Below are 20,000 nucleotides of genomic sequence, written 5' to 3' on the forward strand. Positions count from 1 at the left end.
GTGATGGTATTGCCACCCTCACTTCTCTGCTGTGGCTGGCGGGTGGCACTGCCTTCAGAGTTGGGCACCAGGGCAGCAGCCACAACTTTCTCCTCTGCCTTCACAGCTGGGTGGGCAGAGACCAGATTTCATAGGGGAGACGAGATTTCACGATCCGTGATGTGATTTTCACACCTGCGAATTTGGTAGATGCCAATGATGCTGTACATACTGATTTCTGCTGAAAGCCTGGGGAAAGCATTGATAGGAAGAGAAGGGAAACACTGTATTTGTTTTCTCTAGTTCCCCGGATATACTTGTAAACAGGCAAAATATACATGTTGGTCATGGAACACCAAAAGTTTTATCCTGTCTTTAGAAAAATCTTAGGAAGTATGTACAGACAATGGATCTGGAATACAAATAAGATATATTTTGAGAGGATTTCCCCATGTGGTATCAAGCACAAAGTTTCAGGGGTAGCTCTGCCACTTTTAATACAATGTTTGTCTCTCAGATAAAGCATTGATCACATCTGTGTTTTATCCTGCACCCTGACTTCTTTAGACTTGGTGCATTAGTAAATTGCCCCTGGGTTCTGTACTGTCAACAACCATTGAAAATGTCTAAGAAGACACAGAAGGAAAGGTAGCAGAGATACCTTTTGCTAAAGAATGGGCTGTATTAGACATAGTTTCAATTGTATTGAAATAAATTGTTTCTCCACACAAACTACTCAACCCAAATACCAGTTTTAACATAGTTCAAAAACCAAATTAAGCATTCCTCTCTCCCTTTTTTCTTGTGGCAGATTATCTTACAGTCAAACTTCAGGTGCTGCTGGAAGTAGTCAGACAGGAAATCAGGACTTATTGAAGACCACATCTTATTGGAGAAGACACATAGTGACTTGTCCAATGAAAGCCACTAGTCCCATTTCTGATCCTTTTGGTCTGCTAAGAGACCAGGAGGCACTCTTACTTTTGCAGTGACTGCGGTGCAACTAGAGATGTCCAGAACAAATAACTTAGATCCAAACACCTCCAAGCTTTGATGATCTGGATTTTGCATCTGCTTCTATCTTTCTAAACCCAAACTTCACATCTGACCAGCTGACTTTTGGATGTGTTCAAAATCAGGATTCAAATTTTGTAGGTTGGTTCATCTCTCAGTGACGCACAAGATTTTTGACTTCCTAGACCTTGAGAAAAGACAAGGTGAAGAAGAGTGCCTCTTTCACAATCCAAATATCATTTAAATTGACAGCTATGGAAAACAAGTTCAGCTTTCAGATAGAAGGTTATGGAGATCTGAAATGATGTGCTGAGGATGGTCAAATGCTTTTAAGGTAAAATCGGAGAGCGGGAAAATCAATAAGAGAACTACTTAAGAGAAGCAGAGTGGTAGGTGAACTCCCATTCTCCTTCCATTGGACAAAATGATCTTTGGGACTTAGAGTTCAGCTCTACTTTGAAAAATGACTCAAAAATGCCTTGCTATGTCTCAGTGATTTCCCAATCAAATTTGCTTGGTTTACAAGAACAAAACCTATTCATTTTTTGATGTACCAGCCCTGCCCAAAATCTGAAAGTTGACCTTTTTTCTCCTCCTTAAGCATCATTAGTAGTAAAGATTCTCCAGGCTAAATTCTGACCTCACATCTGTGCAGCCCCACAGAAGTGAGGTTGCACAGGTATAATCAAGTAGCATAGTAGAATTTGGCTCTGCAAAGGTTTAGTTAACAATTCCTGTAGATGATGCATGAGTTAAACTAGAACACACCTCACTTTCTTGGAGTTCCTCACAGCCAATGCGCCTAAGAGGAGTAAATACTAGAATCTCTTGTCACTAAAGCCAGCACCCATGACCCTGAATTCACATAGGGAGCAGGTCTGAATAAGAAGGTGCAATTTTTATATCGTCACTTTCAGGATATAACTGCATCTTAAAGGAATCTCAACCAGAAGTTGTCGGTGAGTTGAGAGCAGGGATTTTAACAAACAATCCTTCAATGCAATAAGAATGCACAGATATTAAAGTCTTGATTCAGTAGAGCACTGAAGCATGTGCTTTAATTGTTAGCATATGCTCAGATGCTTTGGTGAATCAGGACCTAAAGGCTCATTTGAACAAAGTTTCTGTTAAGTTAATATTTTTGGTTTACAGTGTAATATTGATGTTGCAAAATTCTGTCCAGGTGCCACAGTAATCAGTTATTTACAACAACTTTTAAAAGTGTGACTCAAATTTTAAAAGATGAGAATCAGTATATCAGGAATTGTCCATCTAGCTCTCTGAAGAGGGGAAGGCCAGAACGTGAAGATTTTAAGTACTTCATGTTAAGCCTCTAAATATTTAGATCAAAACCAAAGTAGCATTTACAGAATTGTAATATAATCAATCAAAACCCTATTCAATGTACTATCAAGACTTTTTTAAATAAAGTTTTCAAATGTGATTGAGAGTCATTCCTTTTGTTGAGGTCTGTCTGTTTTCATGCTAAAGTGGAACTGGAACAGACTATCTCAGTTGCAGGGTTAGCTGCACCTCTGACCCATCTGGTCTCTGAGTGCATCCCTTCGGTATCAGGCCTCACACCTTTCTCTCTCCTGGAGCGGAACAGCGTGATTCTACCACTCTTAGAATGTACCCTGGGCTACAGCACCCTGTGTATTGACTGGGGTCAGTACCTGTGGGTCTTCCCTTCAGGAGCTTGTGACCAGGCAGCTTTCTTAAACCAAAGTATTACAGTATGAAGACAGCATGACATCAGAGAGGATTTTAAAATAACAAAAGGTCTATCTGCATGTCTATTTTACTTAGAGTCCTGCCATCCTTTGGTAGGGACCCTATGCAGGCCTCACTTTCCCAGTGTCCCTTAACCTCTGACATCTGGGTGTCAGTCTGAATCTGGTTCTCATTAACTCTCTCTCCATGGAGGGAGTCTCTTTTTAAATCCAGTCAGGTCTTCTCTTGTGTACACAGATTTGGACTCCTCCTTGATGAAGAAGGTCTGCTGATTTCAGGATGGGGGCAGAGGTAGAACTTCAGAGTGAATGACTCTTGTATTGTCCTGTAAGTGTTGGTAGATGGTGGCTTTTAAGCCATTGCTCTGCTTCCTGCCTGTTTTTCCAACAGTCTGCTATTAAATTAAACCAACATTCATACAGTAACTATCCCAGTAACCAGGTCAACACTCCTAAACTACTACAGAGCAGTTCCACCTCCCCAATACAGAGGAATCCCTAAGTGAATGAAATAAAACCTTTTCTCCATTATAGGGAAAAATGAATGAGTGTGTGAAATAGGCACATCTTGTGTGTTTAAGTCAAGTTTCTTCTTATGGAACATCATTTACCGATGATAAATTAGTTGCTAAATAAAGGAAAACCCCATTTCAATTCAATGGCTAACAGTCTGATAGTGCTCCAGAAATTCTCCTACAACATATGAGGCAGGTTATCAGTCCTTACCTGCTGCATTACAAAAGAAAATAGTTCAAGCAGCTGTTTTATACACCGGAAATTTTAAAACTGTTGCAGTCTATGTGCACTTTTGACGCTAGAAATCCATAGGTGCAAGGGTCTACCACCATCAATCTTATGGCAGGATGGAGGCTTCTGTTTTGATTAAAAGCATCAAATCACTTAATGTTCAACAGAAAATTAACACCAGTATTGGATGAGCTCAGTGATTTCAATTTGTGGCCACTTGCTTGTTTTAGAAAGTGAGTTGGGCTGTTCCTGGCAAGGAATGAAAAATTTTTTCCATCGAGTCAGAAATTGCTAGAATTGAGACCTGGCATCTAACTGTTGCTCTTGGTCTCAGTTCAGGAGAATCTTTTGCCAATAGCTTCACTTTTTGAAAATGAAGCTGCAGCATCTTATTACCTCACCAGCTTTGTGTTTCTATCTTTTATTGGACCAAATTCTGTGGGTGAGAGAGAAGCTTTCAAGCTTCCACAGAGCTCTTCCTCACAGGTTTCCCCATAGACCAGGACACACCAACTCAAAGCAGCACCAGACCCTGCCCAAACAAAGGATGCAAAATCTACAAATATAACTCCACTGCTACAATGATCAACACCCCCACAACGCACCTTTCAAGATCTATTGGTCCTACACGTATGGTGTACCTCATCCAGGGCACTAAATGTGACCACTCTATGTCTGACCTATCCGTCCTCAGCCGCAAATGCAGCCTGCACAACACTTTCAAAACATGAGCCCGGGAGCTTAAATTCGTAACTTTGCTAGACACTAAAAATCATGGTTTTAATAAGGACATTGGATTTATAGCTTATTACAACAATCTGTAACCCACTAACAACCTCCTCCAATTCCCAGTTGCTTCTCCCCCCCCCCCCGTTTCCTCCCTATGACTAGAGGGGTGTTAACTGGCCATTTCACCTTGATTTGTCCCTTGAAACGTGTGTTAACTACTTATGCTAAACAATCTGTCCTATCTTGTATTTAGCTGTGGCACTCTGAGTAGATTTCCCAGACCTGTCACCTGAAGAAGAGCTCTGTGTGGCTCGAAAGCTTGTCTCTCTCACCAACAGAAATTGGTCCAATAAAAGATATTATCTCATTCACCATGTCTCTCTCATATCCTGGCACCAACTCACCTACAATAACATTGCAGCATCTGACACTTCATAGCTCATGGATTAAATAAAAAGCTAGAGTTTGGGAAACAAGGAAGTGATTGAGCAGTTCTATGGGAAAGGTCATGAGTTACTGGAAAAGGTTAGACGGAGATGAACTAGAAAAGTCTGTACGCTGACATGCCTTGTAAACTAGTTTACTTGATCCTTATATTGGCTTTATCAAACTGTGCTCACAAGATGCATTCATAACACAAACTAACATTCCCAGAAAGTCAGACTAGGGCTGAATAAACCTCAGTGGTTACTGGTTTGGTCTGAACAGCTTACTTACAACAAATTTTATTTCAGTCAATTCAGTCAAACTTAATTGCGAAAAACCTATTTGTATCTGAGTGGGTATGTATAACTGAACTGTTGGTGTGGTTTGTACTTGGGACTTTTACCACTAAAAACATGGATCTCTACTAACCTGAAGTCCTCAAGCTGAAGAAGACTCATTGACCTTTTATATAGCTCAGTCACAAGAGGGGGAAACATTTTCCTAGAATGAGCTATATTTGCCCAGGTAACTCATAGGGTCAGCATTTATCGTAAAATTTGGGGGTGGTAGATAGGGTGACCAGATGTCCCAATTTTATAGGAACAGTCCCAATTTTTGAGTCTTTTTCTTATATAGGGTCCTATTACCCCCCACCCCTTGTCCTGATTTTTCACATCTGTTGTCTGGTCACACTAGTGGTAGAAGACAACTCAATGACAATCTGCCGATTCTTTCTCCTCTACTAAGTTGCTGCCGTGAACACAACCCAGGCCTGTACTATCACCAAATCAATACCATCTGATGACCTTTCTACAGCCTAAAAATCAATTGGTGGTTTCAATGCAGATTTTAGCATATAGTGCCCAGATCACAAACATTTCCATGAGAGTTGGTCTCCTTTTAGCCAGTTTTAGCAGAGAAACCAACAATGGAATGAGTGTGGGAACTGAAATACTGTTACAGAGTTCAGTTTGGGGTAGGTGGCGGTGGTTGGGGGGTGAAATCTAGACCACTGAGGGGTTGGTCACTGCCTGCTCTATAACCTTGGGCGTCTCACAATGCTTTGCTGCTGTAGCTTCCAACCTGGGCTGCTCACAACCAGCCTTCAGGCAAGCAGGTCACACCCTATGTGTCTGTGTGCTAGACAGCGCTGGTTCAGCAGCTCTGACCCCAGCAGCCTGTCGTACAGCCCCATTCTGGCTGCCACCAGCCTTGGTCACAACCAGAAAGTGACTGCAACACACTCCCCGTGCTGAATTTTCCCAGTATTGTGTGCATCTCCTTGACAGTTCAGAGAAATAATAAGGTTCACTTGTTCTCAGATGACCCAGACCTGCTGATAGTGCGGGGACACAATTTAAAGGTTCAGCTGCCTCCAGAACAGCTCGAGTAACATCCACCCCCCCCCCCACAAAGGCAGGCCCCCCTTCCCCTCAGTCTCCCCTCTCAGAAAGCAGCGGTCCCTCCCTGCAGCTCTCAGCTGTTGTTCCTGCTTCTCCCTGCAGGGCGCAGCGTGCCAGCTCCAGTAGCAGCAGTGCTGGGAGGAGTTCCAGCTACACTCAGTGACTGAGCAGCCTGGCAAACTCTGACAGAAATAGGGGGAGGTGGGGCTGTGACCCCCCATATCCCCTCTTGTCTTGACTCTGTTTCTTCTTGAAAAGCCCCAAATGCTCCAGCTTATTAACGTAACGGGGGGTTAATAGATGCTTTCATTTTAACACTGCACTGAGTTGGTTTATAGTTAAAATTAAACAAACTAATTAACAATAGGCCACAAGTGAAGTGATGCCAAGTAAAAGGAATAATGTTGGAAAAGGTTACAAGCAAATAAATGTGAAAACATGCATCTAAAACTTAATCTAGAAAGATAAAGGTATTGTTCGAGATGGTTTCTCTCAAGATCTTCCACAAAAGCACAAGGACCTGGTTTCCCTTGTCTTCCTAGGTGAAAGATCTCTGCCTAAGCAGGTTTCTCACCTATATTCAGATCCCAGAGATTTCAATCCCCGCCCTCAGTTGAAGAATCCATCATTCTCAGCTTGCAAAAGCTCTGTTCTCTTATGTCTGTCTAGTGATGGATACCAAAGATGGCTTCTCTTCCTGGCTATGACTTCCATAGTTCAATGACTTTGCTTCAAGAAGCAGCAAGATGACATGCTGTTCTTCCCTTCTTGTGGGCTTCCCATCCCCTTGTATGTAAACAGGGCTTCCATTGTTTTGATTCAACCATGCTTAATTTACATAAGAGACAGGTATAGCTGCCTTCTCTCTTGTCTGGGAGGGAGCCTGTTGTTCCCTGTTTGGCCGTTGAACAGGGATCTCAAACTCAATTTACTTTAGGGCCAGGGCCAGTCCTCAAATCCTCCCAATGGGCCAATAATGTGACTGAAGATGGTGTTCAGAAAAGAAAATGTTTATATTGTATTTTTTATTTTGAATTTCTTAGAAATAATAAAACTGTCATGCGACTTTATGGTCATGGTGGAAAAACGTGACGCTGCCTCCATGGCTGACTCTGCCCGGCAACTAGTGATGGTATCTCTGTACTTCTTCCCCAGCCAATGGAAGCTGTGGGGGGCTGTGCCTGCAGTAGACATTGCCGGCAGCGTGGCTGAAAGCATCTCTCCTCTGCGGGCTGCAGTGGGGAGGCTCTTGGGCTGCAGCTGGCCCATGGGCCGGGACTTTGAGACCCCTGCCATAGAGCATATGGCCTAATATTAACGAGTAGCCATAATTCCTTATGTAGTGTTAATGCATAAAATTAATCATTATATTAATTACTAGCATCGTTAGGTTTCAGAAAAGACCATATTCTATACACTTTTATAATACAGTAAATTTTATACAATCAGTGGCTTCAATTGCTTATCACTTGAGAATCAACCCCCCCACCCCAGTCTTTATAGACCAGTAAACCTTTGCAGTGTATGCTTTGAAAAGTAAAACCCAGACCAAGCTTCTCTCTCCTGCTGGGTGTAGATTCTATGCTGTCATCTTCTGTTTGTTAGTGTGAAATTTGCCTCCACCCTTCGCTAGCTCGGTGGGTCTGTTTATGTGGTTTGTAAATATATTCTCTGCCTTTTAAAGTACTTTGCAGGTAACTCCCAGTTGGGGAAGATACGTTCCATTGTATAGTGCAGACTTACCATGCCTGGTTTCAACACGCTTTAGTTATAATTCCAGCATATGTCCATAACTCTTAATACCCATTGTGTACACACATCATGCAAGAATATTAATGCTCAGTGAGGTATTAGTTATTAAATAATACCTCACAAGGCTTAGTTTGTACAAGATTATTGCAATAGTGCGTAGGATGTGAAGACAGGGGGCTCGGTGTCACAATTATCCTGCCACCACAGCAGATGGTTTTGTAAGTTAGGACAGTAGCACTCTGGGAGGTAATTGTGATGCTTTGGGCTTCAAGCCAACGTAGGAAGGACTGCATTACCACCTGCCCTGAAGCTCTGGATGTCTTAAATGCTATGCTGCTATGACTCAAAGCTCTGACACCAACAGCCAGCAGACAAGCATATAAGTCACACCCTGGCTTCCACTGCCCAGTGACTTTCTGCAGAGTGAGCCCCAACATCCCCCAGTCCTGAATTTCCCCCACACCATCAGCCCTGCAGTGTCCAGCCCTGTCCTGGTTACTCACAGAAGTTTGCTGCCCCTTTAAAGAGATACTAAACAGCAGGAATCATTAAAAATGGGATAGAGAATAAGACTGAGAATATATTATTGCCCTTATATAAATCCATGGTACGCCCACATCTCAAATACTGTGTACAGATGTGGTCTCCTCATCTCAGAAAAGATATATTGGCATTAGAAAAGGTTTAGAAAAGGGCAACTAAAATGATTAGGGGGTTGCAGCGTACAGTCAACTTGTGGAACTCCTTACCTGAGGAGGTTGTGAAGGCTGGGACTATAACAGCGTTTAAAAGAGAACTGGATAAATTCATGGTGGTTAAGTCCATAAACGGCTATTACCCAGGATGGGTAGGGAATGGTGTCCCTAGCCTCTGTTTGTCAGAGGATGGAGATGGATGGCAGGAGAGAGATCACTTGATCATTACCTGTTAGCTTCACTCCCTCTGGGGCACCTGGCATTGGCCACTGTCGGTAGACAGGATACTGGGCTAGATGCATGTAATGGAAATATCCAGGGGCAGGTATATATATGTGTGCTAGCAAGCAAGCTAGAGATAACGAGGTCAGTTCAATCAGGGAGGATGAGGCCCTGTTCTAGCAGTTGAGGTGTGAAAACCAAGAGAGGAGAAACTGGTTCTGTAATTGGCAAGCCATTCACAGTCTTTGTTCAATCCTGAGCTGATGGTGTCAAATTTGCAGATGAACTGAAGCTCAGCAGTTTCTCTTTGAAGTCTGGTCCTGAAGTTTTTTTGCTGCAGGATGGCCACCTTAAGGTCTGCTATAGTGTGGCCAGGGAGGTTGAAGTGCTCTCCTACAGGTTTTTGTATATTGCCATTCCTAATGTCTGATTTGTGTCCATTTATCCTTTTCCGTAGAGACTGTCCAGTTTGGCCGATGTACATAGCAGAGGGGCATTGCTGGCATATGATGGCGTATATTACATTGGTGGATGTGCAGGTGAATGAACCAGTGATGGTGTGGCTGATCTGGTTAGGTCCTGTGATGGTGTCGCTGGTGTAGATATGTGGGCAGAGTTGGCATCGAGGTTTGTTGCATGGATTGGTTCCTGAGCTAGAGTTATTATGGTGTGGTGTGCAGTTACTGGTGAGAATATGTTTCAGGTTGGCAGGTTGTCTGTGGGCAAGGATTGGCCTGCCACCCAAGGCCTGTGAAAGTGTGGGATCATTGTCCAGGATGGGTTGTAGATCCTTGATGATGCGTTGGAGGGGTTTTAGCTGGGGGCTGTATGTGATGGCCAGTGGAGTCCTGTTGGTTTCTCTCTTGGGTTTGTCTTGCAGTAGGAGGCTTCTGGGTACACGTCTGGCTCTGTTGATCTGTTTCTTTATTTCCTCATGCGGGTATTGTAGTTTTGAGAATGCTTGGTGGAGATTTTGTAGGTGTTGGTCTCTGTCTGAGGGGTTAGAGCAGATGCGGTTGTACCTCAGTGCTTGGCTGTAGACAATGGATCGTTTGATGTGCCCGGGATGGAAGCTGGAGGCATGAAGGTAGGCATAGCGGTCGGTGGGTTTTCGATATAGGGTGGTGTTAATGTGACCATCACTTATTTGCACCGTGGTGTCAAGAAAGTGGACCTCCCGTGTAGATTGGTCCAGGCTGAGGTTGATGGTGGGGTGGAAGCTGTTGAAATCATGGTGGAATTTTTCCAGAGTCTCCTTCCCATGGGTCCAGATGATGAAGATGTCATCAATGTAGCGTAGATAGAGAAGGGGTGTGAGTGGACGAGAGCTGAGGAAGCGTTGTTCCAGGTCGGCCATGAAGATATTGGCATATTGTGGGGCCATGCGGGTGCCCATAGCAGTGCCACTGATCTGGAGATATATATTGTCATCAAATTTGAAATAGTTGTGTGTAAGTATAAAGGCACAGAGCTCAGCAGCCAGTTGTGCTGTGGCATCATCAGGGATGGTGTTCCTGACAGCTTGTATTCCATCTGTGTGTGGGATGTTTGTGTAGAGAGCCTCTACATCCATGGTGGCTAGGATGGTGTTTTCTGGGAGGTCACCAATGCATTGTAGTTTCCTCAGGAAATCAGTGGTGTCGCGGAGATAGCTGGGAGTGCTGGTGGCATAGGGTCTGAGTAGAGAGTCCATATATCCAGACAGTCCTTCAGTGAGAGTGCCAATGCCCGAGATGATGGGGCGTCCAGGATTTCCAGGTTTGTGGATCTTGGGTAGTAGATAGAATAACCCTGGTCGGGGCTCTAGGGGTATGTTGATTTCTTCTGGTGTTAGTGTAGGGAGTGTCCTGAGTAGATGCTGTAGTTTCTTAGTGTATTCCTCAGTGGGATCTGAGGGAAGTGGCCTGTAGAATTTGGTATTGGAGAGTTGTCTGGCTGCCTCCTTTTGATAGTCAGACCTGTTCATGATGACAACGGCACCTCCTTTATCAGCCTCTTTGATGATAATGTCAGGGTGGTTTCTGAGGCTGTGGATGGCATTGCGTTCTGCACGGCTTAGGTTGTGAGGCAAGCGATGTTGTTGTTCCACGATTTCTGCCTGTGCACGCTGGCGGAAGCATTCAATGTATAGGTCCAGGCTGTCATTTCGACCCTCAGGAGGAGTCCATGTGGAGTTCTTTTTCTTGTGCTGTTGGTGGGAGGGCACCCGTGTATCAGTGCACTGTTCAGTGTTGTCCTGGAAGTATTCTTTGAGTCGGAGACGGCGAAAGTAGGCTTCCAGATCGCCACAGAACTGTATCATGTTGGTGGGGGTGGCAGGGCAGAAAGAGAGTCCCCGAGATAGGACAGACTTTTCTTCTGGGCTGAGTGTGTAGTTGGATAGATTGACGATATTGCTGGGTGGGTTAGGGGTACCACTGTTGTGGCCCCATGTGGCAGGTAGGAGTTTAGACAGCTTACAGTCCTTTTTCCTTTGAAGAGAGGTGAAGTGAGTAATGTAGATCTCCTGTCTTATTCTAGTGAAGTCCGTTTGTATAGAAGTTTGGTTATTAATGAGAGTCTCCAGGTTGGAGAGCTCTTTTTTGATGTTTTCCTGTTTGCTGTATAGGATGCTGATCAGGTGGTTCCTCAGTTTTTTTGATAGAGTATGACATAATCTCTCACTGTGGTCCGTGTAGTATGTAGATAGCAGTGGATTTTTTACCTTTAGTCCATTTGGTATGATGTCCATCCGTTTGCATTTGGAAGGGAAGATGATATCTGTCTGTATTTGTGCAAGTTTCTTCATGAGGTTGATGGATTTCCATTCCATACGGCTAAATGCAGTGCCTTGCATGGTGTCAAGTATCAGAGGGTAGCCGTGTTAGTCTGGATCTGTAAAAGCAGCAAAGAATCCTGTGGCACCTTATAGACTAACAGACGTTTTGGAGCATGAGCTTTCGTGGGTGAATACCCACTTCCTCAGATGCATGTAATGGAAATATCCAGGGGCAGGTATATATATGTGTGCTAGCAAGCAAGCTAGAGATAACGAGGTCAGTTCAATCAGGGAGGATGAGGCCCTGTTCTAGCAGTTGAGGTGTGAAAACCAAGAGAGGAGAAACAGGCCACTTCCCTCAGATCCCACTGAGGAATACACTAAGAAACTACAGCATCTACTCAGGACACTCCCTACACTAACACCAGAAGAAATCAACATACCCCTAGAGCCCCGACCAGGGTTATTCTATCTACTACCCAAGATCCACAAACCCGGAAATCCTGGACGTCCCATCATCTCGGGCATTGGCACTCTCACTGAAGGACTATCTGGATATATGGACTCTCTACTCAGACCCTATGCCACCAGCACTCCCAGCTATCTCCGCGACACCACTGATTTCCTGAGGAAACTACAATGCATTGGTGACCTCCCAGAAAACACCATCCTAGCCACCATGGATGTAGAGGCTCTCTACACAAACATCCCACACACAGATGGAATACAAGCTGTCAGGAACACCATCCCTGATGATGCCACAGCACAACTGGCTGCTGAGCTCTGTGCCTTTATACTTACACACAACTATTTCAAATTTGATGACAATATATATCTCCAGATCAGTGGCACTGCTATGGGCACCCGCATGGCCCCACAATATGCCAATATCTTCATGGCCGACCTGGAACAACGCTTCCTCAGCTCTCGTGGGTGAATACCCACTTCCTCAGATGCATGTAATGGAAATATCCAGGGGCAGGTATATATATGTGTGCTAGCAAGCAAGCTAGAGATAACGAGGTCAGTTCAATCAGGGAGGATGAGGCCCTGTTCTAGCAGTTGAGGTGTTAAAACCAAGAGAGGAGAAACAGGCCACTTCCCTCAGATCCCACTGAGGAATACACTAAGAAACTACAGCATCTACTCAGGACACTCCCTACACTAACACCAGAAGAAATCAACATACCCCTAGAGCCCCGACCAGGGTTATTCTATCTACTACCCAAGATCCACAAACCCGGAAATCCTGGACGCCCCATCATCTCGGGCATTGGCACTCTCACTGAAGGACTGTCTGGATATATGGACTCTCTACTCAGACCCTATGCCACCAGCACTCCCAGCTATCTCCGCGACACCACTGATTTCCTGAGGAAACTACAATGCATTGGTGACCTCCCAGAAAACACCATCCTAGCCACCATGGATGTAGAGGCTCTCTACACAAACATCCCACACACAGATGGAATACAAGCTGTCAGGAACACCATCCCTGATGATGCCACAGCACAACTGGCTGCTGAGCTCTGTGCCTTTATACTTACACACAACTATTTCAAATTTGATGACAATATATATCTCCAGATCAGTGGCACTGCTATGGGCACCCGCATGGCCCCACAATATGCCAATATCTTCATGGCCGACCTGGAACAACGCTTCCTCAGCTCTCGTCCACTCACACCCCTTCTCTATCTACGCTACATTGATGACATCTTCATCATCTGGACCCATGGGAAGGAGACTCTGGAAAAATTCCACCATGATTTCAACAGCTTCCACCCCACCATCAACCTCAGCCTGGACCAATCTACACGGGAGGTCCACTTTCTTGACACCACGGTGCAAATAAGTGATGGTCACATTAACACCACCCTATATCGAAAACCCACCGACCGCTATGCCTACCTTCATGCCTCCAGCTTCCATCCCGGGCACATCACACGATCCATTGTCTACAGCCAAGCACTGAGGTACAACCGCATCTGCTCTAACCCCTCAGACAGAGACCAACACCTACAAAATCTCCACCAAGCATTCTCAAAACTACAATACCCGCATGAGGAAATAAAGAAACAGATCAACAGAGCCAGACGTGTACCCAGAAGCCTCCTACTGCAAGACAAACCCAAGAGAGAAACCAACAGGACTCCACTGGCCATCACATACAGCCCCCAGCTAAAACCCCTCCAACGCATCATCAAGGATCTACAACCCATCCTGGACAATGATCCCACACTTTCACAGGCCTTGGGTGGCAGGCCAATCCTTGCCCACAGACAACCTGCCAACCTGAAACATATTCTCACCAGTAACTGCACACCACACCATAATAACTCTAGCTCAGGAACCAATCCATGCAACAAACCTCGATGCCAACTCTGCCCACATATCTACACCAGCGACACCATCACAGGACCTAACCAGATCAGCCACACCATCACTGGTTCATTCACCTGCACATCCACCAATGTAATATACGCCATCATATGCCAGCAATGCCCCTCTGCTACGTACATCGGCCAAACTGGACAGTCTCTACGGAAAAGGATAAATGGACACAAATCAGACATTAGGAATGGCAATATACAAAAACCTGTAGGAGAGCACTTCAACCTCCCTGGCCACACTATAGCAGACCTTAAGGTGGCCATCCTGCAGCAAAAAAACTTCAGGACCAGACTTCAAAGAGAAACTGCTGAGCTTCAGTTCATCTGCAAATTTGACACCATCAGCTCAGGATTGAACAAAGACTGTGAATGGCTTGCCAATTACAGAACCAGTTTCTCCTCTCTTGGTTTTCACACCTCAACTGCTAGAACAGGGCCTCATCCTCCCTGATTGAACTGACCTCGTTATCTCTAGCTTGCTTGCTAGCACACATATATATACCTGCCCCTGGATATTTCCATTACATGCATCTGAGGAAGTGGGTATTCACCCACGAAAGCTCATGCTCCAAAACGTCTGTTAGTCTATAAGGTGCCACAGGATTCTTTGCTGCTTTTACAGATCCAAACTAACACGGCTACCCTCTGATACTGGGCTTGATGGACCTTTGGTCTGACCCGGTACGGCCGTTCTTATGTTCTTATGTAGCTCATTAATTTAACTGCGGTTTAACAAGCACTCTTATTTCAATCACTGTGCACTGTTAGTTTATATTAAAAATAAAGGAAGTTTATTAGTCAAAAAGGCATGGATTCAAGTGATATCAAGTAAAGGGATTAAAGATACAAAGGATTACACGCAAACAAAAACAAGATTAAAACCTGATTTAACAAGCTAGAGTCCAGCGGTGAAAGTAACACCAAAGATTTACTGGTACAGGGGCCGGCTCTGGCCCCTGGACAAGGCAGGGCCTCAGGTGGAAGGGGCGGGGGTGGGGGTGTCAGTGTCCCTGCAGCCAGTCCTTCCAAGCTGCCTGGTCCTTCCGGGTAGCAGTAGCGGCAGCAGCGGCCAGAGCCCTGGGACCTTTTAAATCGCTGGCCTTGGGGCAGCTGCTCCTTCTGGCCTCGCCCCCATCGGCAGCAGGGGGGTGGCAAAAGGGGCAATGATGTTAAAGTGGCAGCACTTTAAGCAGGGTCCTTTGCCACGGCAGCACTTTAAAGTCAGCTGTAGGGGCCGGTACCGGTGGACACTTTTTACCAGTATGCCGTACCAGCTTACTTTCACCTCTGCTGGAGTCTGTTGTTCTGAAAAGTTGTGACTCTCTTTTCCAGCAACCGCTGAGCAGCCTTTCTGGCCAGGATCCTGTATGGCGTCCAAAGTGCTCAGTTTCTTTGAATCTTGGAGGATGGAGACGCGGCAGTCTCCACACTCTGTGGAGATTGTGGTCATCTTTCCCCACTTGCTGTCCTGATGGCTTTGTTCATCTTGCATGTAAATGTGCCTTCATTGTCTGTGCCTGATGACCAGGCAGGTCATACAAGCAAATGTACATTCCTCTGCCTAGGGCAGACTGGGCTTATACATTTCTTGCCAAACACATTTTAAGCTCCTATTTCTAGCCCATAACTCCTTGGACACACACCTACATACATCATACAATGATTGTTTGGACCATGGTGTTACCTGTTTGTATCTGATACCCTAAATGACACCTTTTAGATACAGATTATGACAACAGTATGTGAGGTGTAGTAGGTCAGACATGACAAGAGTCGCTGGCAGAGAACCACCAATGGGTCTCTGTATCATTATACTGTCTTTAGGGAAACTTGCTGGTGTTGCTGGTTGTACCTGTTCCATGGATTCACAGAGGGCTTCAGGCTTAGTACTGACAATTTTGCATCTCACTTGCAATCCATGATATTTGGGAAAAAAAAAGAAAGTTAAGTAATTGTGGTTGTAGTCTCAACACTCTGAGCCAAATGAGGGAGTGTTCCCTAAAGCCGAAGCTGGCCCCGTCTTTACTCTGGCTAAGAGCCACAGTCAGAATGTTCAGGTTTCCCATGATTTATGGTATCCCTGGATTAGAATCCTCTCTCTTTCCTACCCTGCGATTCCCTTGGTAGGTACAGGAAGGAAATCTAAATTGGTGCTCTGATGGGAGGCGTGTTGAGCAGACAGCAAGGGAAGGGAAGTAAAAGGACTCATAACTGCTGTCCCAGTAACTTTACAACCACCGGCTACATCCTGTTCAGCCCCTCTCTTCCCTTTATGGAGACAAAATATTGGGGAGATCCAGACTATTGTGGAGAGGGCAGTGTTGGAAGGAAAGGGGGATGCAGTGGGGAAAGCTGGGTGAAGTGGGCTTAAACCTCAAGGTAAAGGAATAAAAAATACACAGGACACTAGATAAAGAGCTATAATAAAGGTAGGCTAAATTCTGGAGGTCTTGACTCAGTCTAACTCCTAATGAGGTGGATTGAGCCCAGCAAAAGAGAAACAAAAGTGAACTCAAAAGACAACACCTACCCCCAGGAGGGAAAAGTTGTAATAGAGAACAGAAGGACGGAGTTAGACCGAAACAAGCAGAAACAAAGATTTTAATTTAGAGAAAACACATTGAGGGAACTATTCATCCCAGGAAGAAAAAGATACCAAAATCAAGCCAACAGAACAAATTCTAAAAAATATTTTATGAATCCAGTTGTTGTAGGATGAGGCCATGGAACATAAATCCTTATATCAAAGACCTGGTATGAAACTTAAGTCCTGAACTAACGTAATGGTCAAGACTTTGCTGACATAAAGCAAAATTAAGCTGTGAGCAAGAGGCAGGCCCTGCTCACAGAATCTGGTATGAAGAGGGCTAATGCTGCAAAACCACACATATCTACAGGGTACTGGGCACAAGTGATGCAAACACATGCCAGGATGGTACCAGAACACTCCAGCATGAGCACATTCCAGATAGATAACAAGGAAAAAGCTGACCCATCCTAAAGACGGGCAGAAGGGTAATCTGATAGAATTGTTTTGTTCAAACCAATATGTACAAGGTGAGAGGCTGCACCCTAACACGAAGAGGGGTTGTACCTCAATACATCGGGAGTGATGTGTAACTTGTTTGTACCTGTGTATAAAAGTGTACCCCTGAGGTATTGTCTTTGTTTGGCCTGGGGGGCAGTGGAGAGTCCTGCCACTGACTGAGCCGGTCCATTGGCAGGGGGCACATATTCGTAGTCTATCCTGAAGAGTCTGCAGGAAACTATTACTGTGCTTCGTTTGATAATAAACCTGGCCAGGTACCTTTGTACCTTATCAGAGTCTATGGTCATTGCGGGTTCTTTCAGGGTCTGTGGTGTCCATGTCTGCTATCTGTGCAGAACCAGGGTAGCACATAGAGGGAATGCATGCATGCAGCCAACTGTTATCAACATTGAACAGAGCAGAGCACCACATTGTTAAAGTCTGACAATATTGGTGACCTCGACAGCTCATCTGGTGAGTAAACGAGCTGTCCGCTGTAGGAATCACGATTTAACATGACGGAAAACCACGAACTAGGGAACCCCCTTATCCCCTCCCTTCAAATCCCCACAGAGTTTGATAATTTGTGGACCTGCTGGGTTGCTAGCAAAAGATGTCAATATGAAGTTAAAAAAGCAGGGACGAAACATGGAATGAAATTTGTAAGGCTAGGGAAGAAACTGTAGTCTTGAAATATAAAATATTGCAAACTATAACCACTGCTGTTAAATGGTTAAGACAACTTGCCACAAAATCGGTGGGGCAAGTAACAGAAACAAAGGAAGTGTTAAAAGAATCAGAAGATGCTACAAAGTCCTGGTCTGCTCTCACTCTCCTTGCAGGGCAGCAAGCAGTCCACAGACAGCAAGCAGGGTCCGAGCCTCTTTTTATAGTTTGAGCACATTGTAGGAGATACAGGAATCCAATAATAAAGGTAAAAATACTGACTTATGCATGGAGACTGGAATCAGCATACCTGCCAAAGCCATCTGTCCCATCTGCACTTCCTTCTAACATGTGTTACTGTATGTGACAGTAAGTGCAAGGGAGCTTTGCGAACAGGGGCTCTGTCATGGTATAAACCCCCACTCTGAACCTTAGTGTCCAAAAGATGGGGTACCAGCATGAATTCCTCTAAACTCAATTACCAGCTTAGTACTTGTAGCGCTGCCACCAACCAGGAATTCCAGTGCCTGGTATACTCTGGTCCCCCCAAAACCTTGCCCGGGGACCCCCAAGACCCAGACCCTCTGGACAGGGCCATCCTTAGGATTTATGGGGCCCTAGGCAGTATTATTAAACTGGTGCCCCTATGCTGGATGGCAGCCCAAGCTCACAGCCTGATGGGGGAGGGGGAGGAGGGACTTGACAGCAAAGGATAATGAGATGCCCAGCCAGCCTCGTGGTGGCGGAGAGTCACAGTTCCCCGCAGAGACTTCCATGCACTCTCCCTCATACAGAATGGACATGAAGAAAGTACCTAATTAAAAGCACTAAAATTTGGGAATAAAAAATGTCAGTCACAGGTTTTTTGATATGCCCTGAAGTTTGTCAGAGATTTATTTGCAAAAACTTCATAGTAAGGGTGAGTTAGCTGTCCTGCTGAATACAACATTACATATAATGGAATACATGATGCAGCTCTTCTCTGTTTTACATTTTCTTCATCAGTATTTCTAAGTTGAATTTATATTTTAAATGTACTCAAATCTTAAGCCAGCATTCCAGATTACTACATATTTAACTCACTGAAACAAAGACATTCTTTTAAATTAATCAGAGAGGTTTAGTGTGTTCATAACAATGTTCATTGCTTTTAGAAAAAGGGAACAGTAATTTACTTTGTGTGATCTCCATAACAAAAGACATGGTTATGAAATTTCACCAACTTTAAAAAAATATGTTTCCAAAGATTTTAGGTATAACAAGGATTTTGTCTTACTAAGGTACTGATTTTGCTGGAGGGTTCTTTTAAAACTAGTTTGTCGGATAGTCAGAAGTAAAGAAAGGGAACTCTTTGTCCAGCTATCTGGAAGGGAAGGACTGTCGTCCCTTTAAGGGCTCTCTTCAGTGGGGAGTGGGGGGAGAGGTGGTGAAGGGATGGACAGAAAGGACAGGAAGACTTGGAAGCACTTTTTTTTTTAACTATAGTAATTAAAATGTGTATTTCAGATAAGGGAGGTCTTTTGAAGGATTTATTTAAAAAACTATGTCTGAAGATCCACACATTTAAGGCTAAAGATGATTGTGCATCTAAAACTCTATGCAAGCATTTTTTAGAAATGTGATTTTATAATCTTCACCAGCTCACTAATGAAATATTTTTAAAGCAAATTTTAAACTAAGGTCCTGTAGACTGACATGTTCTGTGTAAATATTACATTAATGCACAACTGTTTTTGTCAGTAAAGTCAGAAACTGACAGTATAAAAATGTATTTGGGCATAAGCTTTCGTGGACATCTGATGAAATGGGTTCTAGTCCACAAAAGCTTATGCCCAAATAATTTGTTAGTCTTTGAGGTGACACAAGGACTCGTCCTTGTTTTTGCTGATACAGACTAACAGGACTACCACTCTGAAACCTGTCAGTATATACCTTGGGGTTGGCAAATGCCTGTTAAATGGCTTTATTACCCCTTGAATGTCTCTTTAACAGTTTCAATGTTGTGCTAATAGGTCTGGCAGGCTGGAGGTTTTTTCACTTTTAACTACTAGATTCCCTCCCAAGGAAGACTCACCAGGCTAGAGCAGCCATCTGTGGGAGCCTGCAGGAAGGGTCAGAACAGGGATAGGAAAACAAGAGGGTGGACACTAAGACCCAGTGGTGCCCCAAATTTTCAGGTGCCGTACACAGCTGCCTATGTTGCCTATGCCTAAGGATGGCCCTGCCTCTGGATCTTAATGCAAGGAAAGTAAACCCTTTCCCTCATCGTTGCCTCTCTCAGGCTTCCCCTCCCTGGGTTACCCTGGAAGATCACTGTGATTCAAACTCCTTGACTCTTAAAACAGAGAGGAAAATCCACCTTCCCCACTCCTTCTCTCTCTCCCTCCTAGACTCTCCCTGAGAGAGAAAGTAATCCTAACACAGAGAGAAATTAACCTCTCTCTCCCCCTTCCCT

At 44.5% G+C, this 20,000-nt stretch overlaps 1 protein-coding gene across 5 annotated transcripts in view; it reads left to right on the forward strand.

Annotated features, from left to right (window-relative positions):
- Positions 1-20,000, forward strand: part of LOC115641072 (cystine/glutamate transporter-like) — a 45,733-nt gene that overhangs the window by 25,111 nt on the left and 622 nt on the right. For 3 of the 5 annotated variants that reach the window (XR_003998012.1, XM_030544186.1, XM_030544196.1), the window contains one exon: positions 791-2,402. The exons of the other annotated variants lie outside the window; for them this stretch is intronic. Coding sequence is in view for 2 of the 3 variants with exons in the window: in XM_030544186.1 (XP_030400046.1) it covers positions 791-855 (65 nt within the window). In the remaining variant the exon portion in view is untranslated. Of the gene's footprint in view, positions 1-790; positions 2,403-20,000 lie in introns of those variants that run through there. 5 annotated transcript variants of the gene reach the window in all.

This window comes from Gopherus evgoodei, chromosome 1 (genome assembly GCF_007399415.2).
Source record: "Gopherus evgoodei ecotype Sinaloan lineage chromosome 1, rGopEvg1_v1.p, whole genome shotgun sequence".
Lineage (NCBI taxonomy): Eukaryota > Metazoa > Chordata > Testudines > Testudinidae > Gopherus > Gopherus evgoodei.